Source organism: Petromyzon marinus, chromosome 73, assembly GCF_048934315.1.
Source record: "Petromyzon marinus isolate PM22_M1 ecotype Great Lakes invasive population chromosome 73, UKy_Petmar_22M1.pri1.0, whole genome shotgun sequence".
NCBI classification, from domain to species: Eukaryota; Metazoa; Chordata; class Hyperoartia; order Petromyzontiformes; family Petromyzontidae; genus Petromyzon; species Petromyzon marinus.
In genome coordinates this window covers 1563405-1590778 of record NC_133739.1, presented here as the reverse complement: position 1 = coordinate 1590778, position 27374 = coordinate 1563405, and the positions used below count along the sequence as shown (strand labels likewise).

The following is a 27374-nucleotide window of genomic DNA, read 5'->3' as shown; positions in this document are numbered from 1 at the left end:
GTGCCGTGGGTTGTACTGCTGTGCCAGGCTAGGTGCATGAGGAGGTCACGTGACAGACCCTGCAGGTGCCGTGGGTGAACCCCACCCACCCACACGGCCACCGTGAACCCCACCCACCCACACGGCCACCGTGAACCCCACCCACCCACACGGCCACCGTGAACCCCACCCACCCACACGGCCACCGTGAACCCCACCCACCCACACGGCCACCGTGAACCCCACCCACCCACCGTGAACCCCACCCACCCACCCACCGTGAACCCCACCCACCCACACGGCCACCGTGAACCCCACCCACCCACCGTGAACCTCACCCACCCACCCACCGTGAACCTCACCCACCCACACGGCCACCGTGAACCCCACCCACCCACACGGCCACCGTGAACCCCATCCACCCACCCACACGGCCACCGTGAACCCCATCCACCCACCCACACGGCCACCGTGAACCCCATCCACCCACCCACACGGCCACCGTGAACCCCACCCACCCACACGGCCACCGTGAACCCCACCCACCCACCCACCGTGAACCCCACCCACCCACACGGCCACCGTGAACCACCCATTGTGAGCCGTGAGAGCTTACAATCTTTGATCATGCGCCCTATGTAGTATACATGTATTTATATGTACAAAGACAAAGCTCCCCCGTGTAGCCTCTAACAGACTGGTAGGGGCGAGTGCCGTCAGTAGCAGCAGCAGCGCCTGAAGGCTACCGGCACCGTGGCACACACAGAGGGGGGTGGCGGTGGAGGTCACGAGCGTGGTTCGTAGTGCCATAGCGCTAACCGCTGCCCCACCGCTCCTTACACACGACGTAAAGACAACCTCTAACAAGGGGAAATTGCGGTTAGCACCGTGGCGAACGAGGGTGGCCGGCACCACGCCCGGCCGCCTTTGTATCTCCCCGGTGGCCACGTTTACTACACACTGAACGAGGTAATAATTTGAGGCTGAGTCGACCTAGGGTAGGCGTAGGTAACCGGTTATATGTATGCCAGACTTTCTTCGTATGTAGCCAACTGCGATCCCCTTTGTTCGATGGTTAGGCACTCACCCGCTCACTCACCCACTCACTCACTCACCAGCCACTCACCCACTCATCCACCATTCCACTCACTCAGCCATCCACTCAATCATTCACCCACTCATCCACCCACCCACTCACTCAATCACCCGCTCACTCACCCACTCACTCACCAGCCACTCACCCACTCATCCACCATTCCACTCACTCACCCAACCACTCAATCATTCACCCACTGATCCACCCACTGATCCACCCACCCACTCACTCAATCACCCACTGCCCCACCCAGCCACCCACTCACCACCCACTCACCCACTCATCCCACTCACTCACCCATCCACTCAATCATTCACCCACTCATCCACCCACCCACTCATCCACCCACCCACTCAATCATCCACTGACCCACCCACTCAATCACCCACTGCCCCACCCAGGCACCCACTCACTCACCACCCACTCACCCACTCATCCACCATTCCACTCAGCCATCCACTCAATCATTCACCCACTCATCCACCCACCCACTCAATCATCCACTGACCCACCCACTCACTCAATCATCCACTGACCCACCCACCCACTCGCCTACCCACCCGCTCAATCACTCCACCCACTCACTCACTCACCACCCACTCATCCATCATTCACTCACTCACCCACCCACTCAATCATCCACCCACCCACTCACTCAATCATCCACTGACCCACCCACCCACTCGCCTACCCACCCGCTCAATCACTCCACCCACTCACTCACCACTCACTCACTCATCCACCATTCCACTCACTCACCCACCCGCTCAATCACTCCACCCACCCACTCACTCAATCATCCACTGACCCACCCACTCACTCAATCATCCACTCATCCACCCACCCACCCACTCACCCACCCACTCAATCACTCCACCCACCTACGTATGTAACTACGCTGAACTTATTTTGGGGGGGAGGGGGGGAAAGACAACAAACTAAACACAACAACAACAACCGCGGCAGCAGCAGCAGCTCTAAAGGAACACATTTTCACTTTAGACTGAAGGTTGTTCGGACGATCGCCGCCGCCGCCGCTTGGGTTGGTGGTGGCGGCGGCGGCGGCCGTCGCGAGCGGGAATCGAAACCCAGGTTTGTAGCCTCGTTGAGGAGACCGGCACGGTACACAGGGCTGTGGGTGGCCCACCACCTCCCCTCGCAATGGACATCGACGCTCCCAATTGGTCACTGGCAGCAGCAGCAGCACGCGATTGGCTGCCCGGAGTCACGCGGCTGTACCCCTGCGTGATTGCAAAAGTAAATAAATGGTGGCCACATTGTTGCGGCGGCCATTTTTTGTTCGTCCCCACCCGCTGCCCTCTCAAAATGGCGGCGCGCCCGGCCGCCATTTTTTCCACTCGTCTCTCCAAAATGGCGGCGCACAAAATGGCGGCGCACTTGGCGAGCCGCCATTTTGTTTTCTGTTTACATTCAGATCCACAGCCTTGGGTGGGTGAGTGCATTGGTGAGTGGGTGGATGGGTGAGTGGGTGAGTGGGTGGGTGAGTGCATTGGTGGGTGGGTGAGGAGTGCATTGGTGAGTGGGTGGGTGAGTGCATTGGTGAGTGGGTGGGTGAGTGCATTGGTGAGTGGGTGGGTGAGTGGGTGGGTGAGTGCATTGGTGGGTGGGTGGGTGAGTGGGTGAGTGGGTGGGTGAGTGGGTGGGTGAGTGCATTGGTGGGTGGGTGAGGAGTGCATTGGTGAGTGGGTGAGTGGGTGGGTGAGTGCATTGGTGAGTGGGTGGGTGAGTGGGTGGGTGAGTGCATTGGTGAGTGGGTGGGTGAGTGGGTGGGTGAGTGCATTGGTGAGTGGGTGGGTGAGTGCATTGGTGAGTGGGTGGGTGAGTACATTGGTGGGTGGGTGGGTAAGTGCATTGGTGAGTGGGTGGGTGAGTGCATTGGTGGGTGGGTGAGTGCATTGGTGAGTGGGTGGGTGAGTGCATTGGTGAGTGGGTGGGTGAGTGCATTGGTGAGTGGGTGGGTGAGTGCATTGGTGAGTGAGTGGGTGGATGAGTGGGTTGGTGAGTGGGTGAGTGGATGGGTGAGTGGGTCGGTGAGTGGATGGGTGAGTGGGTGGGTGAGTGGATGGGTGAGTGGGTGGGTGGGTGAGTGGATGGGTACGTGGATGGGTGAGTGGGTGAGTGGGTGGATGAGTGGATGGGTGAGTGGGTAGCTGAGTGGGTGAGTGGATTGGTGAGTAAATAGGTGAGTGGGTTGCTGAGTGGGTGAGTGGATTGGTGAGTAAATGGGTGAGTGGGTGAGTGGATTGGTGAGTGGGTGGGTGGATGAGTGGGTGGGTGAGTGGATTGGTGAGTGAGTGGGTAGCTGAGTGGGTGAGTGGTTTGGTGAGTAAATGGGTGAGTGGGTAGCTGAGTGGGTGAGTGGATTGGTGAGTAAATGGGTGAGTGGGTAGCTGAGTGGGTGAGTGGATCGGTGAGTAAATGGGTGAGTGGATTGGTGAGTAAATGGTTGTGGGCCACCTTTGTCTCCCCGGTGGCGATCGTAACAGATACTCATTTGACACTGAGTCAACGTAGGGGACGCCCAGGACTAGTTGAGTCGCACACAGACAGACATGCAAACAAAGACAAAGATCCCCCGTGTAGCCTCAACAGACTGTTGGGGCAAGCGGCTGTTGAGCAGCAACAACAACCACCACCACCAGCAGCAGCAGTACCCTGGCTCTCATACCTGGCTACCGCCACCACCACCACCACCATGGGTACTGCGGGCAGGGCCAGTGGCCACCATCATCAGCCTCCCAGAATCCTTTGCTTCTCCGTCATCATCCCCCTCCTCTTCCCCGGCCACAAGTGGAGCCTCCGTACCACCACCGCCACCACCACCACCACCGCCACCACCGCCACTACCGACACCACCACCGCCACCACCGCCACCACCACCACCACCGCCACCATCACCACCGCCACCACCACCACCTCTGGTGCCTTTACAATCACCGCCACCACGGCCGCCACCCTTAACACCACACCAGCGCTCCCAGCACCGCCCCCGCTCCTCCTCCTCCTCCTCCTCATAATCATCGTCGCCGTCGTCGCCCCAGGCGCCGGCGCCGCCGCCGGTGCCGCCGCCGTCGCCGCCGGTGCCGCCGCCCGGCGCCGGGCACAGCCGGGCCCAGCCCGGGCGGAACCGCAGCAGCCGCCGGCAGGGGTGGCAGTAGCGGTAGAAGACGACCATGAGCGCCACGGCGAGGCCGTAGGCGGCCGTGAGCTTGGCGAGCGCCGCCGGCGGGCACAGCGGCGGCGGCTGCTGGGGCCGTCCATCGACGGCCAGCCACCAGGCGAGCAGGAGGGCCGTGTTCTCCAGGAGGCGAGCGGAGTAGAAGGCCGCGGCCCAGCGCAGGGGGCGGTCGCCGCCGCCGCCGCCGCCGCCGCCGCCGCCGCCGGTCACCACGAGCTCGGGGGCGGAGAGCTGCAGGCGAAGAGCCGACCAGCAGAAGGCGTTGACGGCGGCAAAGAGGAGGGAGAGGAGGACGGAGGAGGTGGCCGCACCGCACGCACCTGGGGTGGGGAGGGGTGGGTGGGGGGTGGAGTCACCATAAGTGGAGTAGTGGTGGTGTGGTGGTGGTAGTAGTGGTGATAGTGGTGGTGGTAGTGGTGTAGTGGTGGTGTGGTGGTAGTAGAGGTGGTAGTGGTGGTGGTGGTAGTGGTAGTGTAGTGGTGGTGTAGTGGTGGTGTAGTGGTGGTGGTGGTGGTGGTAGTGGTAGTGTAGTAGTGGTGTAGTGGTGGTGTAGTGGTGGTGGTGGTAGTGGTAGTGTAGTGGTGGTGTAGTGGTGGAGTAGTGGTGGTGTGGTGGTGGTGTGGTGGTGGTGGTGGTGGTGTAGTCGTAGTGGTGGTGGTGGTAGTGGTGGTGTAGTGGTAGTGTAGTGGTGGTGTAGTGGTGGAGTAGTGGTAGTGTAGTGATAGTGTAGTGGTGGTGTGGTGGTAGTGGTGGTGGAGTAGTGGTGTGGTGGTGGTGGTAGTGGTGGTGGTGGTAGTGATAGTGTAGTGGTGGTGTGGTGGTGGTGTGGTGGTGGTGTAGTGGTGGTGTGGTGATGGTGGAGTAGTGGTGGTGTAGTGGTGGTGGTGTAGTGATGGTGTAGTAGTGGTAGTGTAGTGGTGGTAGTGGTGGTGGTGTAGTGGTGGTGTAGTGGTAGTGGTGGTGGTAGTGGTGGTAGTGGTGGTGGTAGTGGTGGTGGTGTAGTGGTGGTGGAGTGGTGCAGTAGTGGTAGTGGTGGTAGTGGTGGTGTAGTGGTGGAGTAGTGGTGGTGGTGGTGTGGTGGTGGTGATAGTGGTGGTGGTGGAGTCACCGTAAGTGGTAGTGGTGGTGGTGTAGTGGTGGTTCTGGTGATAGTGGTGGTGTAGTAGTGGTGGTGGTGGTGTGGTGATAGTGGTGGTGGTGGAGTCACCGTAAGTGGTAGTGGTGGTGTAGTGGTGGTGGTGGTGATAGTGGTGGTGTAGTAGTGGTGGTGGTGGTGTAGTAGTGGTGGTGGTGGTGTGGTGATAGTGGTGGTGGTGGTGGAGTCACCGTAAGTGGTGTCGGGGTGTTCTGGCAAACATCGCCGCTGCCTCCAAAGGCCGACCCACGGCAGGAGACCAAAAACCGTGAGGTTGAGTAGCACTACAGCCAGAGTCCACTCCTACACACACAGTGACACACACACAGTGACACACACACAGTGAGGTTGAGTAGCACTACAGCCAAAGTCCACTCCTACACACACAGTGACACACATACAGTGACACACACACAGTGAGGTTGAGTAGCACTACAGCCAAAGTCCACTCCTACACACACACAGTGACACACACACACAGTTACACACAACAACAACAACAACCGCCATTCGCCACTAAGTGGCGGTGACGTCACCACGACGCTTGTGCCAGGCTATGTGCATCCTGAGGCCACGTGAAGTGTCGAACGCCCGCTGGCAGGAGGTCACGGGGCAGACCCAGGTGCCACGGGTCGACTGACTGAGATGAGTGGCTGATGCACCACCTGTGCCCCCTACTGTGCCAACCTGCTGTGCTTTAGCCACCCGGCGCTCCGCTCGTTGTTCTGAGCGTCGCTCCTCCGCCCTCCGTTGTTGTTGGAGGGCGACTGCCTCCAACTGCCCAGTAGCATCCTTCACGAGCCTCCTCCACAGAGGCCGATCTTGACACCGCTGGTACCAGTCATCGGCAAGTCCACTCAGCTCCACGTCCTCCTGTACCACATCACTCCATCTCTTCTCTAGCCCGTGCCGCGCCCGCTTAGCCCCCTCAATCCGGCCAAACAAAAGCTGTTTCGGCATGCGGTGGCTGGGCATGCGGGCTACATGACCCAGCCATCGCAGCCTTGCCTGCTGGAGGAGCTCACCGATGGGACCCTGCCCAGATCTTTCAAGGATTTGTGAGCTCCTCACACAGTCCAGTCTGGTTAAACCCAGGATGGATCGTAGGCAGGCCAGCCTAAATGTTTCTAACCGGCGAAGATGTTCCATTAGGGGGGTCCACGTTTCGCAAGCGTAGAGAAGGGAGGGAATGACCGTGGCCGAGAAGACCTGAAGCTTAGTGCGGAGCGACAGACCAGGTAGCTTCCACACAGCGTTACGCAACCGATGAAAAGATATTGCCGCTCGACTGATTCGGAGTGAGACCTCTGCTGTTAAATTGGAGCCAGTCATAAGCACACTGCCCAGGTATGGGAAACTCTCCACTCTCTCCACAACTGCCCCATCACCGATTGGGAGTTGTGGGGGTGGAGTGTCCGATGGTACAAAATACCCAGGCAGGTGCTTAGTTTTGGTGGGGCTGATGGTAAGGCCCCACCTCTTAGTGGCACGCTCCAGTCTCAGCAGCAGCGTCTCCAACTCCTCCTCTGACTGAGCAGCTATTACCAAGTCATCAGCATACACAACGTGGTTGAGCAATAGGGAGCCATCCCTTGACCGCACCCGGGCATCGATTAGCCTCCCATTATATCTGTACCATATGGAGATTCCCCCGGTACAGCTATTGAAGGCTTCACGAAGTACGTGGTCAAAATAGAAGTTAAATAATGTGGGAGCCAGAGGACATCCCAGTCGCACCCCAAGATGTACAGGGAATGGCTCTGACTCCCGGCCACGTAGTTTTACCCGGGCCCGCTCACCATCATGAAGGTCCTTAATGATCGTGAGCAGAGGGTCAGGTACTCCAAAAGCACGAAGAACAACCCAGAGCCCAGGCCTACTGATGGTATCATAGGCCTTGACCAGGTTAATAAAGCAGAGATGTAGGTCTTGTAGGAATCCCCTACACCTCTGCTGTAGCAGATGGACAGAAAATATGGCATCTGCGCAGGACCGCCCTTTCCTGAAACCGCATTGGGGCTCCGCAAGCCTCTCCTCAGCGTGACTGGCAAGGCGATGTTGAATAATCCTTGCCAGGACCTTTCCCGGCACACTGAGGAGTGAGATGCCCCTGTAGTTGTTACAGTCTGTGCGGTCCCCCTTCTTAAAAAGGGGGACCACCAGGGCATCCTTCCAATCCTGCGGAACCCGTCAAGTGGACCAGACTGTTGTTATGATGTCATATAGGGCAGTCTGTGCACAAACTCCGCCCTCCCTCAGCATTTCGCTTGGGAGATCATCTCTGCCTGCTGCCTTTCCTGGTCTCAGACTCCGGATCGCCTTCAGTACTTCCTCAACAGATGGCACCTCAGCCAGCCACTCACAGGGGGTGACTTCTTCCAATATTTGAGGCACCGCAGCCTCAGCAGGATCATCCTCACTTCGTGCCACGATGTTTTCCTGGATGAGGGAATTTCCCTCCCCCAGGACCTCACAGAAATGCTCAGCAAATCTGCAAACCTGTTCCTGGGGGTCGGAGATTAGATCACCGTTTTTTCCCCTAATGATGGTAATAAGTGTGGCGCTGCAGATTACTTTTTTGATGGAGTTAAATAGAGATTTGTGATCACGGGCCACTGAGGCAGACTCCATCTCCTCAGCAACCCGCGACCACAACCCATCCTTGCAGCGCCTCACGGCTCTCCGAACCTCTGAGCGAAGGCTGCGGTAAGCCTCCTCATTCTCTGACGTGGGATTCTGTAGCCGATGACAGTGGGCCTGTCGCTTTTTCTCAACCATCCTGAACACCTCCTGTCAGCCAGGGTCTCTGGGGAGGTCTGGACCACGTACCCAAAGCAGCCATTGCAGCTGCATGAGTCACAGTCCTAAACCTCGCCCATTTACCCTCGACATCAGGAGGAGTCGGGGACGATGCCAATCCCAGCCGCAAGCGATGATTAAATTCTCGCTTGCAACTTTCATCAGATAACTGAGACCAGGCCACTTTAGGTTGGAATGGGGTCCTGAGTGTACACCCACCACCGGAGTGGAAGAATGGGAGGCGCATCTTACAGATGACTAGTCGATGGTCAGAGGGCAGATCAGCTCCACGGTAGGTCCTGGTGTCAAGGACATGGGCTCGCATCCGCTGGTCCGTCACTATGTAGTCCAGCAGATGTTCTTGCTTGGACCCGGCATGCATCCATGATGTTGTGTGGATGCGCCGATGCCGGAACAGCGTGTTGGTAATTACAAGCCCATGGGCTGCACAATAATCTAGCAGCCTCCTACCGTTGTTATTGAGCTGATCTGGCCCATGCCCTCCAATCACTCCAGACCAGGTGCCAGCATCATGACCAACTCAGGCATTGAAGTCACCCAACAAGATGACTCTATCCCGAGGGGCCACTTTAGCCAGCACCTGTGACAGGAGGTCATAGAAGGCATCTGACTCATCGGCTTTGCCTGCATCCCTCCACGGATCTTCATCTTCGGTGGGGGCATAAGTAACCACGACCACCATTCCTCGCCTCCGGTTGATGGGAAGGCGAGCCCAAAGTAGCCTGGGGCTTACAGCTTCCCACACCTCACCGCCACGCTCCCACGCCCCCCTTCATTCTTTTGTTCAGAAGAAGAGCCACACCCTGTTGTTTGGCAGTCTGCTGCCCCGAGTAGAGGACTGTCCACCCCTCATGGTGGCAGGAGCCAGAACCGGTCCACCGGACCTCCTGAATGCCACATAGATCCAGGCGGCACCGGTCCAGCTCCCAACAGAGGAGTGGCAGCCTCTCCTCCGCTGTGAGCGTTCGAACATTCCACGTGGCCACCCGTAGTGGTTTTTCGTTGTTTCTGGAGGAGCCCCGAGGGTAGAGATTCAATCTCCTGGCTCCGCCAATTGGGGTTTGGCCAGGAGACGTCATAGACGCCTGGCCCCCCGGGGCCTCCGGCACAAGCTTATTAGTTACATATTTCAGTTTAACTCGTGGTTTAGTGGTAATTAATTGAAGGTGGAGGGGTTACCAGCCCCTCACACCCGTCCAGAGCTCCCGTTTAGCCCCTGTGGTGGTCACAGACGCCATGAGGGGAGGAGCCAATCGGAATTGGACCTCCCCCCACAGCACTGTCAACGACAGAGTTGCCGTGTCTCTGTGTGTGAGCAGGGTGAGGACCACAAACACACACGGTGACACACACACACAGTGACACACACACACACAGTGACACACACACACACAGTGACACAGACACACACACACAGTGACACACACACACAGTGACACACACAGTGACACACACACACAGTGACACACACACACACACGCTGTGTGTGTACCCGGCAGGCAGAGCTGAACAGCACGAGGACTGTGACGCGGGTAGAGATCTCCATGGCTCGCCAGGCACACAGTGACACACACACAGTGACACACACACACACACAGTGACACACACACACACACAGTGACACACACACACAGTGACACACACACTCACACAGTGACACACACACACAGTGACACACACACACAGTGACACACACACACAGTGACACACACACAGTGACACACACACACAGTGACACACACACAGTGACACACACACACAGTGACACACACACACAGTGACACACACACAGTGACACACACACAGTGACACACACACACAGTGACACACACACACAGTGACACACACACAGTGACACACACACACAGTGACACACACACAGTGACACACACACAGTGACACACACACACAGTGACACACACAGTGACACACACACACAGTGACACACACACACACGCTGTGTGTGTACCCGGCAGGCAGAGCTGAAGAGCACGAGGACTGTGACGCGGGTAGAGATCTCCATGGCTCGCCAGGCGGTCGCCACGACGACAGCGCGGCCGCTGATGCGGAGCTCCACGCGGTCGAAGCGGACTCGGACGGCGAGCAGGGTGAGGACCAGGGCCCCCAGGGACACGGAGAGCAGAGAGACAGCCATCAGAACCCCTACACAGACACACACAGACACACACAGACACACAGAGACACACACAGACACAGACACACACAGACACACACACACAGAGACACACACACAGACACACAGACACAGACACACAGACACACAGAGACTCGGACGGCGAGCAGGGTGAGGACCAGGGCCCCCAGGGACACAGAGAGCAGAGAGACAGCCATCAGAACCCCTACACAGAGACACAGAGACACAGACACAGTGACACACACACACACACAGAGACACACACAGACACAGACACACACAGACACACACAGAGACACAGAGACACACACACAGAGACACACAGAGACACACACACAGAGACACACAGAGACACACACAAACACACAGACACACACACACACAAACACACAGACACACACACACACACAGACACACAGACACACACACACACACAGACACACACACAGAGACACACACACACAGACACACAGACACACACAGAGACTCGGACGGCGAGCAGGGTGAGGACCAGGGCCCCCAGGGACACGGAGAGTAGAGAGACAGCCATCAGAACCCCTACACAGAGACACAATGACACACACAGACACACAGACACACAGACACACACACACAGTGACACACAGACACACAGACACACACACAGAGACACACAGAGACACACAGAGACACACACACAGACACACAGACACACAGTGACACACACACAGAGACTCAGACGGCGAGCAGAGTGAGGACCAGGGCCCCCAGGGACACGGAGAGCAGAGAGACAGCCATCAGAACCCCTACACAGAGACACACACAGAGATACGGCCATCAGAACCCCTACACACAGACACACACACACAGAGAGACAGCCATCAGAACCCCTACACAGACACAGAGAGACACACACACAGACACACACACACACATACACACAAACACACAGAGACTCGGACGGCGATCAGAGTGAGGACCAGGGCCCCCAGGGACACAGAGAGTAGAGACACGGCCATCAGAACCCCTACACAGAGACACACAGAGACACACACACAGAGACACACACACAGAGACACACACACAGAGACACACACACAGACACAGAGACACAGAGACACACAGACACACAGAGACACACACACAGACACAGAGACACAGAGACACACAGACACACAGAGACACACACACAAAGACACACACACAGACACAGACACACACAGACACACAGAGACACACACAGACAGAGACACACACACACACAGACACACAGACACACAGACACACACACACACACACAGACACACACACACAGACACACACACAGACACACACACACAGACACACACAGACAGACACACACAGAGACACACACACACACATACCCATACACACACACACACAGACACACACAGACACACACAGAGACACACAGACACACACAGAGACACACACACAGACACACACAGAGACACACAGACACACACAGAGACACACACACAGACACACACAGACACACACAGTGACACACGCACAGAGACAAACACACACACACAGACACACACACAGAGACACACACAGACACACACACACAGACACACACACACAGACACACACACAGACACACACACACAGACACACACAGACACACACACACAGACACACACACACAGACACACACACACACACAGACACACACACACAGACACACACACACAGACACACACACACAGACACACACACACAGACACACACAGACACACACACAGACACACACACAGACACACACACTACCTCTGTATGCTGTGAGGCTGTGGGTCTGCAGGGTGATGTAGGACACACAGACACACACAGACACACACACACAGACACACACACAGACACACACACAGACACAGACACAAACACACACACACAGACACACAGACACACACACACACAGACACACACAGACACACACACACACACAGACACACACAGACACACACACACAGAGACACACACACACAGACACACAGAGACACAGAGACACAGACACACAGACACACAAACACACACACAGACACAGAGACACAGACACACACACAGACACACACACAGACAACAACAACAACCGCCATTCGCCACTAAGTGGCGGTGACGTCACCACGACGCTTGTGCCAGGCTATGTGCACCCTGAGGCCACGTGAAGTGTCGATCGCCCGCTGGCAGGAGGTCACGGGGCAGACCCAGGTGCCACGGGTCGACTGACTGAGATGACTGGCTGATGCACCACCTGTGCCCCCTACTGTGCCAACCCGCTGTGCTTTAGCCACCCGGCGCTCCGCTCGCTGTTGTGAGCGTCGCTCCTCCGCCCTCCGTTGTTGTTGGAGGGCGACTGCCTCCAACTGCCCAGTAGCATCCTTCACGAGCCTCCTCCACAGAGGCCGATCTTGACACCGCTGGTACCAGTCATCGGCAAGTCCACTCAGCTCCACGTCCTCCTGTACCACATCACTCCATCTCTTCTCTAGCCCGTGCCGCGCCCGCTTAGCCCCCTCAATCCGGCCAAACAAAAGCTGTTTCGGCATGCGGTGGCTGGGCATGCGGGCTACATGACCCAGCCATCGCAGCCTTGCCTGCCGGAGGAGCTCACCGATGGGACCCTGCCCAGATCTTTCAAGGATTTGTGAGCTCCTCACACAATCCAGTCTGGTTAAACCCAGGATGGATCGTAGGCAGGCCAGCCTAAATGTTTCTAACCGGCGAAGATGTTCCATTAGGGGGGTCCACGTTTCGCAAGCGTAGAGAAGGGAGGGAATGACCGTGGCCGAGAAGACCTGAAGCTTAGTGCGGAGCGACAGACCAGGTAGCTTCCACACAGCGTTACGCAACCGATGAAAAGATATTGCCGCTCGACTGATTCGGAGTGAGACCTCTGCTGTTAAACTGGAGCCAGTCATAAGCACACTGCCCAGCTATGGGAAACTCTCCACTCTCTCCACAACTGCCCCATCACCGATTGGGAGTTGTGGGGGTGGAGTGTCCGATGGTACAAAATACCCAGGCAGGTGCTTAGTTTTGGTGGGGCTGATGGTAAGGCCCCACCTCTTAGTGGCACGCTCCAGTCTCAGCAGCAGCGTCTCCAACTCCTCCTCTGACTGAGCAGCTATTACCAAGTCATCAGCATACACAACGTGGTTGAGCAATAGGGAGCCATCCCTTGACCGCACCCGGGCATCGATTAGCCTCCCATTATATCTGTACCATATGGAGATTCCCCCGGTACAGCTATTGAAGGCTTCACGAACTACGTGGTCAAAAAGATGTAAAATAATGTGGGAGCCAGAGGACATCCCTGTCGCACCCCAAGGTGTACAGGGAATGGCTCTGACTCCCGGCCACGTAGTTTTACCCGGGCCCGTTCACCATCATGAAGGTCCTTAATGATCGTGAGCAGAGGGTCAGGTACTCCAAAAGCACGAAGAACGACCCAGAGCCCAGGCCTACTGATGGTATCATAGGCCTTGACCAGGTCAATAAAGCAGAGATGTAGGTCTTGTTGGAATTCCCTACACCTCTGCTGTAGCAGACGGACAGAAAATATGGCATCTGTGCAGGACCGCCCTTTCCTGAAACCGCATTGGGGCTCCGCAAGCCTCTCCTCAGCGTGCCTGGCAAGGCGATGCTGAATAATCCTTGCCAGGACCTTTCCCGGCACACTGAGGAGTGAGATGCCCCTGTAGTTGTTACAGTCTGTGCGGTCCCCCTTCTTAAAAAGGGGGACCACCAGGGCATCCTTCCAATCCTGCGGAACCCGTCCAGTGGTCCAGACTGTTGTTATGATGTCATATAGGGCAGTCTGTGCACAAACGCCACCCTCCCTCAGCATTTCGCTTGGGAGATCATCTCTGCCCGCTGCCTTTCCTGGTCTCAGACTCCGGATCGCCTTCAATACTTCCTCAGCAGCTGGCACCTCAGCCAGCCACTCACAGGGGGTGACTTCATCCAATATTTGAGGCACCGCAGCCTCAGCAGGGTCATCCTCACTTTGTGCCACGATGTTTTCCTGGCTGAGGGATTTTCCCTCCCCCAGGACCTCACAGAAATGCTCAGCAAATCTGCGAACCTGTTCCTGGGGGTCGGAAATTGGATCACCGTTTTTTCCCCTAATGATGGTAATAGGTGTGGCGCTGCAGGTTACTTTTTTGATGGAGTTAAATAGAGATTTGTGATCACGGGCCACTGAGGCAGACTCCATCTCCTCAGCAACCCGCGACCACCACCCATCCTTGCAGCGCCTCACGGCTCTCCGAACCTCCGAGCGAAGGCTGCGGTAAGCCTCCTCATTCTCTGACGTGGGATTCTGTAGCCGATGACAGTGGGCCTGTCGCTTTTTCTCAACCATCCTGAACAACTCCTCTGTCATCCAGGGTGTCTGGGGAGGTCTGGACCGCATACCCAAAGCAGCCATTGCAGCTGCATGAGTCACAGTCCTAAACCTCGCCCATTTACCCTCGACATCAGGAGGAGTCGGGGACGATGCCAATCCCAGCCGCAAGCGATGATGAAATTCTCGCTTGCAACTTTCATCAGATAACTGAGACCAGGCCACTTTAGGTTGGAATGGGGTCCTGGGTGTACACCCACCACCGGAGTGGAAGAATGTCAGGCGCATCTTACAGATGACTAGTCGATGGTCAGAGGGCAGATCAGCTCCACGGTAGGTCCTGGTGTCAAGGACATGGGCTCGCATTCGCTGGTCCGTCACTATGTAGTCCAGCAGATGTTCTTGCTTGGACCCGGCATGCATCCATGATGTTGTGTGGATGCGCCGATGCCGGAACAGCGTGTTGGTAATTACAAGCCCATGGGCTGCACAAAAATCTAGCAGCCTCCTACCGTTGTTATTGAGCTGATCTGGCCCATGCCCTCCAATCACTCCAGACCAGGTGCCAGTATCATGACCAACTCGGGCATTGAAGTCACCCAACATGATGACTCTATCCCGAGGGGCCACTTTAGCCAGCACCTGTGACAGGAGGTCATAGAAGGCATCTGACTCATCGGCTTTGCCTGCATCCCTCCACGGATGTTCATCTTCGGTGGGGGCATAAGTAACCACGACCACCATTCCTCGCCTCCGGTTGATGGGAAGGCGAGCCCAAAGTAGCCTGGGGCTTACAGCTTCCCACACCTCACCGCCACGCTCCCACGCCCCCTTCATTCTTTTGTTCAAAAGAAGACCCACACCCTGTTGTTTGGCAGTCTGCTGCCCCGAGTAGAGGACTGTCCATCCCTCATGGTGGCAGGAGCCAGAGCCGGTCCACCGGACCTCCTGAATGCCGCATAGATCCAGGCGGTACCGGTCCAGCTCCCGACAGAGGAGTGGCAGCCTCTCCTCTGCAGTGAGCGTTCGAACATTCCACGTGGCCAACCGTAGTGGCTTTTCGTTGTTTCTGGAGTAGCCCCGAGGGTAGGTATTCAATCTCCTGGCTCCGCCAATTGGGGTTTGGCCAGGAGACGTCATAGACGCCTGGCCCCCCGGGGCCTCCGGCACAAGCTTAGTTGTTACATATTTCAGTTTAATTCGTAGTTTCGTGGTAATTAATTGAAGGTGGAGGGGTTACCAGCCCCTCGCACCCGTCCAGAGCCCCCGTTTAGCCCCTGTGGTGGACACATATGCCATGAGGGGAGGAGCCAATCAAAATTGGATCTTCCCCCACAGCGCTGTCCACGACAGAGTTGCCCGTCCGGCACCGCGAGGAGGTATGGGGTTGTTTTGCCGGACTACACACACACACACAGACACACACACAGACACAGACACACACACAGACACACACACACACACAGACAGTGACACACACACACACACTACCTCTGTATGCTGTGAGGCTGTGGCTCTGCAGGGTGATGTAGGACACACACAGTGACACACACACACACACAGACACACACAGACACACACACACAGACACACACAGACACACAGACACACACAGACAAACACAGTGACAGACACACACACACACAGTGACACACACACACACAGTGACACACACACACACACTACCTCTGTATGCTGTGAGGCTGTGGGTCTGCAGGGTGATGTAGGACACACAGACACACAGACACACACACACACACAGACACACAGACACACACAGTGACAGACACACACAGTGACACACACACACACAGACACACACAGTGACACACAGACACACACACACACAGACACACACACACACAGACACACTACCTCTGTATGCTGTGAGGCTGTGGCTCTGCAGGGTGATGTATGACACACACACACACACACAGACACACACAGTGACAGACACACACACACAGACAGACACACACAGTGACACACACACAGACACAGACACACACAGACACACAGACACACACAGTGACACACACACACACACAGACACACACACAGACACAGACACACACACAGACACACACAGACAGTGACACACACACACACACTACCTCTGTATGCTGTGAGGCTGTGGCTCTGCAGGGTGATGTAGGACACACACAGTGACACACACACACACAGACACACACAGTGACACACACACACACACTACCTCTGTATGCTGTGAGGCTGTGGCTCTGCAGGGTGATGTAGGCCTGCAGGGTTAGCTGCGGAGCCGAGCCAAGGAACGCCATCAGCACCATCGCACGGGCGAACGCAGCGCGGTGAGCGTACAGACGTCCCTCCAGCCGGCTAACCTGCACCACCACCACCACAACAACAACAACCACAACAACCACAACCACTATCACAACCACAACAACCACTACCACAACCACCACCACCACCACCACAACAACAACAACCACCACAACAACAACTATCACTATACAGACGTCCCTCCAGCCGGCTAACCTGCACCACCACCACCACCACCACAACAACAACCACAACCACTATCACAACCACAACAACCACTACCACAACCACCACCACCACCACAACAACAACCACCACAACAACAACTATCACTATACAGACGTCCCTCCAGCCGGCTAACCACCACCACCACCACCACAACAACAACCACAACAACCATTATCACAACCACAACAACCACGACAACAACCACTATCACTACCACCACAACCACTATCACAACCACCAAAATCACTATACAGGCATCCCTCCAGCTGGCTAACCACCACCACCACCACAACAACAACCACAACAACCATTATCACAACCACAACAACCACGACAACAACCACTATCACTACCACCACAACCACTATCACAACCACCAAAATCACTATACAGGCATCCCTCCAGCCGGCTAACCTGCACCACCACCACAACCACTATCACAACCACCACAACAACAACCACTATCACTGTGTGAGTGAGTGTATGAGTGAGTGAGTGTGTGAGTGTATGAGTGAGTGTATGAGTAAGTGAGTGTGTGAGTGAATGAGTGTGAGTGAGTGTGTGTATGAGTGTGTGTATGAGTGAGTGTGTGAGTGTATGAGTGAGTGTGTGAGTGAGTGTATGAGTGTGTGTGTGAGTGTGTGAGTGTGTGTGTGAGTGTGTGAGTGTGTGTGTGAGTGTGTGAGTGAGTGAGTGAGTGTGTGTGTGAGTGAGTGTGTGAGTCAGTGAGTGAGTGAGTGTATGAGTGTGTGAGTGAGTGTATGAGTGAGTGTATGAGTGAGTGTATGAGTGTGTGTGTGTGAGTGTGTGTGTGAGGTGTAAGTGAGTGAGTGTATGAGTGAGTGTGTGAGTGTGTAAGTGTGTGAGTGAGTGAGTGTGTGAGTGTGTAAGTGAGTGAGTGTATGAGTGTGTGTGTGAGTGTGTGAGTGTGTGTGTGAGTGTGTGAGTGTGTGTGTGAGTGTGTGAGTGAGTGAGTGAGTGTGTGTGTGAGTGAGTGTGTGAGTCAGTGAGTGAGTGAGTGTATGAGTGTGTGAGTGAGTGTATGAGTGAGTGTATGAGTGAGTGTATGAGTGTGTGTGTGTGAGTGTGTGTGTGAGGTGTAAGTGAGTGAGTGTATGAGTGAGTGTGTGAGTGTGTAAGTGTGTGAGTGAGTGAGTGTGTGAGTGTGTAAGTGAGTGAGTGTATGAGTGAGTGTGTGAGTGAGTGTGTGAGTGTGTGAGTGAGTGTGTGAGTGAGTGTGTGAGTGTGTGAGTGAGTGTATGAGTGAGTGAGTGAGTGTGTGAGTGAGTGTGTAAGTGTGTGAGTGTATGAGTGAGTGAGTGTATGAGTGAGTGAGTGTATGAGTGAGTGTATGAGTGAGTGAGTGTATGAGTGAGTGAGTGTATGAGTGAGTGTATGAGTGAGTGAGTGTATGAGTGAGTGTATGAGTGAGTGTATGAGTGAGTGAGTGTATGAGTGAGTGTATGAGTGAGTGAGTGTATGAGTGAGTGAGTGTATGAGTGAGTGTATGAGTGAGTGAGTGTATGAGTGAGTGTATGAGTGAGTATGAGTGAGTGAGTGTATGAGTGAGTGTATGAGTGAGTGAGTGTATGAGTGAGTGTATGAGTGAGTGAGTGTGTGAGTGAGTGTGTGAGTGAGTGTGTAAGTGAGTGAGTGTATGAGTGTGTGAGTGAGTGAGTGTATGAGTGAGTGTGTGAGTGAGTGTGTAAGTGAGTGAGTGTGTGAGTGAGTGAGTGTGTGAGTGTGTGAATGAGTGTATGAGTGAGTGTATGAGTGAGTGTATGTGTAAGTGAGTGAGTGTGTGAGTGAGTGTGTGAATGAGTGTATGAGTGTGTAAGTGAGTGAGTGTGTGTGTGAGTGTATGAGTGTATGAGTGAGTGTATGAGTGAGTGTGTGAGTGAGTGTATGAGTGTGTGTGAGTGTGTAAGTGAGTGTGAATGTGTAAGTGAGTGTCTGTGTAAGTGAGTGTGTAAGTGAGTGTGTAAGTGAGTGTGTAAGTGAGTGTGTAAGTGAGTGTGTAAGTGAGTGTGTAAGTGTGTAAGTAAGTGAGTGTGTAAGTGAGTGAGTGAGTGTATGAGTGTATGAGTGTGTGTATGAGTGAGTGTGTAAGTGAGTGTGTAAGTGAGTGTGTGTGTGAGTGTGTAAGTGAGTGAGTGAGTGTGTAAGTGAGTGTGTAAGTGTGTGTGAGTGTATGAGTGTGTGAGTGTGTGTATGAGTGTGTAAGTGTGTAAGTGAGTGTGTAAGTGAGTGTGTAAGTGAGTGTGTAAGTGAGTGTGTAAGTGAGTGTGTAAGTGAGTGAGTGTATGAGTGTATGAGTGTGTGTAAGTGAGTGTGTGTGTAAATGAGTGTGTAAGTGAGTGTGTGTAAGTGTGTAAGTAAGTGAGTGTGTAAGTGAGTGAGTGAGTGTATGAGTGTATGAGTGTGTGTATGAGTGAGTGTGTAAGTGAGTGTGTAAGTGAGTGTGTATGAGTGTGTAAGTGTGTAAGTGAGTGTGTAAGTGAGTGTGTGTATGAGTGTGTAAGTGAGTGTGTAAGTGAGTGTGTATGAGTGTGTAAGTGTGTAAGTGAGTGTGTAAGTGAGTGTGTGTGAGTGTGTGTATGAGTGTGTAAGTGAGTGTCTGTGTAAGTGAGTGAGTGTGTAAGTGAGTGTGAGTGTGTAAGTGTGTGTAAGTGAGTGTGTAAGTGAGTGTGAGTGTGTAAGTGTGTGTAAGTGAGTGTGTGTATGAGTGTGTGTGTGAGTGTGTAAGTGAGTGTGTGTAAGTGTGTGTAAGTGAGTGTGTGTGTAAGTGAGTGTGTAAGTGTGTAAGTGAGTGTGTAAGTGAGTGTGTAAGTGAGTGTATGAGTGAGTGTGTAATTGAGTGTGTAAGTGAGTGTGTGTGTGTAAGTGTGTGTAAGTGAGTGTGTGTATGAGTGTGTAAGTGTGTGAGTGTGTCACCTCGCGAATCACGTGGTGCTGCGAGCCATCACGAGAGACGCGAATTTTGCGCACCAAGCTACAGTACGGCTCCTCTACACGGCCCAACGCACGGTAGGTCCACACCGCCTCCATCGCTCTACACAGTGACAGTGAGACACACACAGTGTGACACACACACAGTCACACAGACACACACAGTGATACACACACAGTCACACACACACACAGTGATACACACACACACCGCCTCCATCGCTCTACACACAGAGACACACACAGTGATACACACACAGTGACACACATAGTGAGACACACAGTCACACACACACACAGTGATACACAGTGATACACACACCGCCTCCATCGCTCTACACAGTCACAGTGACACACACACAGTGAGACACACAGTCACACACAGTCACACACACACACCGCCTCCATCGCTCTACACACAGAGACACACACATAGTGAGACACACAGTGTGACACACACACAGTCACACACACAGTCAGTTACACACACACACACAGTCACAGTGACACACACAGTGTGACACACACAGTCACAGTGATACACACAGTCACACACACACACCGCCTCCATCACTCTACACACAGAGACACACACACAGTCACACACACACAGTCACAGTGATACACACACAGTCACACACACACAGTCACACACACACAGTCACACACACACACACACAGTCACAGTGACACACACACAGTCACACACACACACACCGCCTCCATCGCTCTACACAGTGAGACACACACACAGTGACACACACACACAGTGACACACACAGTCACACACACACAGTCACACACACACACACACAGTTACACAGTGACACACACACACCGCCTCCATCGCTCTACACACAGAGACACACACATAGTGAGTTACACACAGTTACACACACACACCGCCTCCATCGCTCTACACAGTGACACACACAGTGATACACACACAGTGACACACACAGTCACAGTGACACACACACAGTCACACACACACAGTCACACACACACAGTCACAGTGACACACACAGTCACAGTGACACACACACAGTCACACACACACACACCGCCTCCATCGCTCTACACACAGAGACACACACACAGTGATACACACAGTCACACACAGTCACACACCGCCTCCATCGCTCTACACAGTCACAGTGACACACAGTGACACACAGTCACAGTGATACACACAGTCACACACAGTCACACACCGCCTCCATCGCTCTACACAGTCACAGTGACACACAGTGAGACACAGTCACAGTGATACACACACAGTCACAGTGACACAGTGACACACACACACCGCCTCCATCGCTCTACACAGTGACACACAGTGATACACACACAGTGTGACACACACAGTTACACAGTCACACACACACCGCCTCCATCGCTCTACACAGTGACACACACAGTCACAGTGATACACACACACACAGTCACAGTGATACACACACACACAGTCACAGTGAGACACACACACACCGCCTCCATCGCTCTACACACAGTGAGACACAGTCACACACACAGTCACACACACACAGTCACACACACACAGTCACACACACCGCCTCCATCGCTCTACACAGTCACAGTGAGACACACAGTCACACACACAGTCACACACACACCGCCTCCATCGCTCTACACAGTGACACACACAGTCACAGTTACACAGTGATACACAGTCACACACACACACAGTCATAGTGACACAGTGACACACACACCGCCTCCATCGCTCTACACAGTGACACACACAGTGACACACACAGTGTGACACACAGTGATACACAGTCACACACACACACACACCGCCTCCATCGCTCTACACAGTGAGACACACATACACAGTGAGACACAGTCACAGTGATACACACAGTCACAGTGACACACACACACACACACCGCCTCCATCGCTCTACACAGTCACAGTGACAGTTACACACAGTCACACACACACACACACCGCCTCCATCGCTCTACACACAGTGAGACACATAGTCACAGTTACACACAGTCGCACACAGTCACACACAGTCACACACAGTCACACACAGTCACAGTTACACAGTCACACAGTCAGTCACAGTTACACACACACACAGTGACACACACACACAGTCACACACACAGTCAGTCACAGTTACACACAGTCAGTTACACAGTCACAGTGACACACACAGTCACACACAGTGACACAGTGACACACACACACAGTGACACACACACCGCCTCCATCGCTTTACACACACACACAGTTACAGTTACACACAGTCACACTTACACAGTGACACACACACCGCCTCCATCGCTCTACACACACACACAGTTACACAGTCACACACACAGTCACACAGTCACACAGTCACAGTGACACACAGTCACACACACACACAGTGACACAGTGACACAGTCAGTCACAGTGACACACACACACAGTCACACACAGTCACACAGTTACACAGTAACACACACACCGCCTCGATCGCTCTACACAGTGAGACACAGTTACACACACACAGTCACACAGTCACAGTTACACACACAGTCACACACACACCGCCTCGATCACTCTACACAGTGACACACAGTCAGTTACACACAGTCACACACAGTTACACAGTCACAGTGACACACATTTACACAGTTACACACACACAGTGACACACACACAGTGACACACACACACAGTGACACACACACACACAGTGACACACACAGTCACACACACACAGTCACACACACAGTCACACACACGCAGTCACAGACACACAGTCACACACACACAGTCACAGTGACACACACACAGTGACACACACAGTCACACACACACAGTCACACACACAACAACAACAACCGCCATTCGCCACTAAGTGGCGGTGACGTCACCACGACGCTTGTGCCAGGCTATGTGCACCCTGAGGCCACGTGAAGTGTCGAACGCCCGCTGGCAGGAAGTCACGGGGCAGACCCAGGTGCCACGGGTCGACTGACTGAGATGACTGGCTGATGCACCACCTGTGCGCCCTACTGTGCCAACCTGCTGTGCTTTAGCCACCCGGTGCTCCGCTCGTTGTTGTGAGCGTCGCTCCTCCGCCCTCCGTTGTTGTTGGAGGGCGACTGCCTCCAACTGCCCAGTAGCGTCCTTCACGAGCCTCCTCCACAGAGGCCGATCTTGACACCGCTGGTACCGGTCATCGGCAAGTCCACTCAGCTCCACGTCCTCCTGTACCACGTCACTCCATCTCTTCTCTAGCCCGTGCCGCGCCCGTTTAGCCCCCTCAATCCGGCCGAACAAAAGCTGTTTCGGCATGCGGTGGCTGGGCATGACCAAGCCAACGCAGCCTTGCCTGCCGGAGGAGCTTACTGATGGGAACCTTGCCCAGATCTTTCAAGGATTTGTGAGCTCCTCACACAATCCAGCCTGGTTAAACCCAGGATGGATCATAGGCAGGCTAGCTTAAATGTTTCTAACCGGCGAAGATGTTCCATTAAGGGGGTCCACCTTTCGCAAGCGTAGAGAAGGGAGGGAATGACCGTGGCTGAGAAGACCTGAAGCTTCGTGTGGAGCGACAGACCAGGTAACTTCCATACAGTGTTACGCAACCGATGAAAAGATATTGCCGCTCGACTGATTCAGAGTGAGACCTCTGCTGTTAAACCGGAGCCAGTCATGAGCACACTGCCCAGGTATGGGAAACTCTCCACTCTCTCCACAACTGCCCCATCACCGATTGGGAGTTGTGGGGGTGGAGTGTCCAATGGTACCAAATACCCAGGCAGGTGCTTAATTTTGGTGGGGCTGATGGTAAGGCCCCATCTCTTAGTGGCACGCTCCAGTCTCAGCAGCAGCATCTCCAACTCCTCCTCTGAATGAGCAGCTATTACCAAATCATCGGCATACATAACGTGGTTGAGTAATAGGGAGCCATCCCTTGACCGCACCCGGGCATCGATCAGCCTCCCATTATATCTGTACCAAACGGAAATTCTTCCGGTACAGCGATTGAATGGCTCTGACTCCCGGCCACGTAGTTTTACCGGGGCCCGCTCACCATCATGAAGGTCCTTAATGAGCGTGAGCAGAGGGTCAGGGACTCCGAAAGTACGAAGAACAACCCAGAGCCCAGGCCTACTGATGGTATCATAGGACTTGACCAGGTCAATAAAGCAGAGATGTAGGTCTTGTTGGAATTCCCTACACCTCTGCTGTAGCAGACGGACAGAAAATATGGCATCTGTGCAGGACCGCCCTTTTCTGAAACCGCATTGGGGCTCCGCAAGCCTCTCCTCAGCGTGCCTAGCAATGCGATGTTGAATAATCCTTGCCAGGACCTTTCCCGGCACACTGAGGAGTGAGATGCCCCTGTAGTTGTTACAGTCTGTGCGGTCCCCCTTCTTAAAGAGGGGGACCACCAGGGCATCCTTCCAATCCTGTGGAACCTGTCCAGTGGTCCAGACTGTTGTTATGATGTCATATAGGGCAGTCTGTGCACAAACGCCACCCTCCCTCAGCATTTCGCTTGGGAGATCATCTCTGCCCGGTGCCTTTCCTGGTCTCAGACTCTGGATCGCCTTCAGTACTTCCTCAACAGATGGCACCTCAGCCAGCCACTCACAGGGGGAGGCACCGCAGCCTCAGCAGGGTCATCCTCACTTTGTGCCACGATGTTTTCCTGGCTGAGAGATTTCCCCTTCCCCAGGACCTCACAGAAATGCTCAGCAAATCTGCAAACCTGTTCCTGGGGGCCGGAGATTGGATGACCGTTCTTTCCCCCAATGATGGTAATCGGTGTGGCGCTGCAGGTAACTTTTTTGATGGAGTTAAATAGGGATTTGTGATCGCGGGCCACTGAGACAGACTCCATCTCCTCAGCAACCCGCGACCACCACCCATCCTTGCAGCGCCTCATGGCTCTCCGAACCTCCGAGCGAAGGCTGCGGTAAGCCTCCTCATTCTCCGACGTGGGATTCTGTAGCTGATGACAGTGGGCCTGTCGCTTTTTCTCAACCATCCTGAACACCTCCTCTGTCAGCCAGGGTCTCTGGGGAGGTCTGGACCACGTACTCAAAGCAGCCATTGCAGCTGCATGAGTCACAGTCCTAAACCTCACCCATTTACCCTCGACATCAGGAGGAGTGGGGGACCATGCCAACCCCAGCCACAAGTGATGATGAAATTCTCGCTTGCAACTTTCATCAGCTGAGACCAGGCCACCTTTGGTTGGAATGGGGTCCTGGGTCTACACCCACCACTGGAGTGGAAGAATGGCAGGTGCATCTTACAGATGACTAGTCGATGGTTAGAGGGCAGATCAGCTCCACGGTAGGTCCTGGTGTGAAGGACATGGGATCGCATCCACTGATCCGTCACTATGTAGTCCAGCAGATGTTCTTGCTTGGACCCGGCATGCATCCATGGTGTTGTGTGGATGCGCCGATGCCGGAACAGCGTGTTGGTAATTACAAGCCCATGGGCTGCACAAAAATCTAGCAGCCTCCTACCATTGTTATTGAGCTGATTTGGCCCATGCCCTCCGATCACTCCAGACCAGGTGCCAGCATCATGACCAACTCAAGCATTGAAGTCACCCAACAAGATGACTCTATCCCGAGGTGCCACTTTAGCCAGCACCTGTGACAGGAGGTCATAGAAGGCATCTGCCTCATCGGCCTTGCCTGCATCCCTCCACGGATGTTCGTCTTCGGTGGGGGCATAAGTAACCACGACCACCACTCCTCGCCTCCGGTTAATGGGAAGGCGAGCCCAAAGTAGCCTGGGGCTTAGAGCTTCCCACACCTCACCGCCACGCTCCCACGCCCCCTTCATTCTTTTGTTCAAAAGAAGAGCCACACCCTGTTGTTTGGCAGTCTGCTGCCCCGAGTAGAGGACTGTCCACCCCTCATGATGGCAGGAGCCAGAACCAGTCCACCGGACCTCCTGAATGCCACAGAGATCCAGGCGGTACCGGTCCAGCTCCCGACAGAGGAGTGGCAGCCTCTCCTCCGCAGTGAGCGTTCAAACATTCCACGTGGCCACACGAAGTGGCTTTTCGTTGTTTCTGGAGGAGCCCCGAGGGTAGATATTCAATCTCCTGGCTCCGCTAATTGGAGTTTGGCCAGGAGACGTCATAGACGCCTGGCCCCCCGTGGCCTCCGGCACAAGCTTATTAATTACATTTTGTATTCGTAGTTTAGTGGAAATTAATTGAATATGGAGGGGTTACCAGCCCCTCGCACCCGTCCAGAGCCCCCGTTTAGCCCCTGTGGTGGTCACAGATGCCATGAGGGGAGGAGCCAATCGGAATTGGACCTCCCCCCACAGCACTGTCCACGACAGAGTTGACCGTCCGGCACCGCGAGGAGGTAGGGTAGACAGACACACACAGTCACACACACACAGACACACACAGACACACACACAGATAGACACACACACAGAGACACACACACACACATAGACACACACACACAGACACACAGACACATAGACACACACACACACACAGAGACACAGATACACAGACACAGACACACACACACACACACAGTGACACACACACACAGTGACACACACAGTGACACACACACACAGACACACACACATAGACACACACATAGACACACACACACACAGACACACACACACAGACACACACACAGACACACACACACACACAGACACACACACACACACAGACACACACACAGACACATACACTCACAGACACACACACACACACAGACACACACAGACACACACACACACACAGACACACACACAGACACAGACACACACAGACACACACACACACACAGACAACACACACACACAGAGACACACAGTGACACACACACCCCCTCCTCCACCCCCCCTCCTCCCCCCCCCCCCCCCCCACTGACCTGGTGACCCCACCGAGCTGCATGGCGTGCAGCATGAGCATGAGCGGCCGGTCCCGGCCCAGGTCCCTGTGGGCGTGCGCCAGCGCCAGCTGTGCGAGCGCGTGGGGGAGCAGCGCAAAGAGGAGGGTGAGGCCCAGCCACGCCGGGTGACTCACACCACCATCACCACCTCCTCCATCACCGTCACCTTCACAGACACACAGAGAGAGAGGGTGAGGCCCAGCCACGCCGGGTGACTCACACCACCACCAC

The 27374-nt window shown here is 54.6% G+C and overlaps 1 protein-coding gene across 1 annotated transcript; it reads right to left on the bottom strand.

The window, feature by feature from the left end:
- Positions 1 to 519: 519 nt before the first annotated feature.
- On the bottom strand, positions 520 to 27289 carry LOC116958147 (endoplasmic reticulum membrane adapter protein XK-like). Its single transcript, XM_076055818.1, has 6 exons — positions 27123 to 27289; positions 20196 to 20313; positions 16948 to 17092; positions 10199 to 10392; positions 5601 to 5712; positions 520 to 4594 (listed from the first exon to the last, which is right to left on the bottom strand). The coding sequence occupies exons 1-6, from the start codon at positions 27161 to 27163 to the stop codon at positions 3759 to 3761; spliced, it is 1446 nt and encodes a 481-aa protein (XP_075911933.1). The 5' UTR covers positions 27164 to 27289; the 3' UTR covers positions 520 to 3758.
- Positions 27290 to 27374: the final 85 nt, after the last annotated feature.

Excerpts from the sequence above, each read along its gene's own strand:
- LOC116958147 (XM_076055818.1), bottom strand. The coding sequence starts at position 27,163 with ATGCTCATGCTGCACGCCATGCAGCTCGGTGGGGTCACCAG. Across the intron at positions 17,093-20,195 it reads AGCACCACGTGATTCGCGAG|GTTAGCCGGCTGGAGGGACG; the intron begins GTGACACACTCA and ends GTGGTGGTGCAG. Across the intron at positions 4,595-5,600 it reads ACACCCCGACACCACTTACG|GTGCGTGCGGTGCGGCCACC; the intron begins GTGACTCCACCA and ends TCCCCACCCCAG.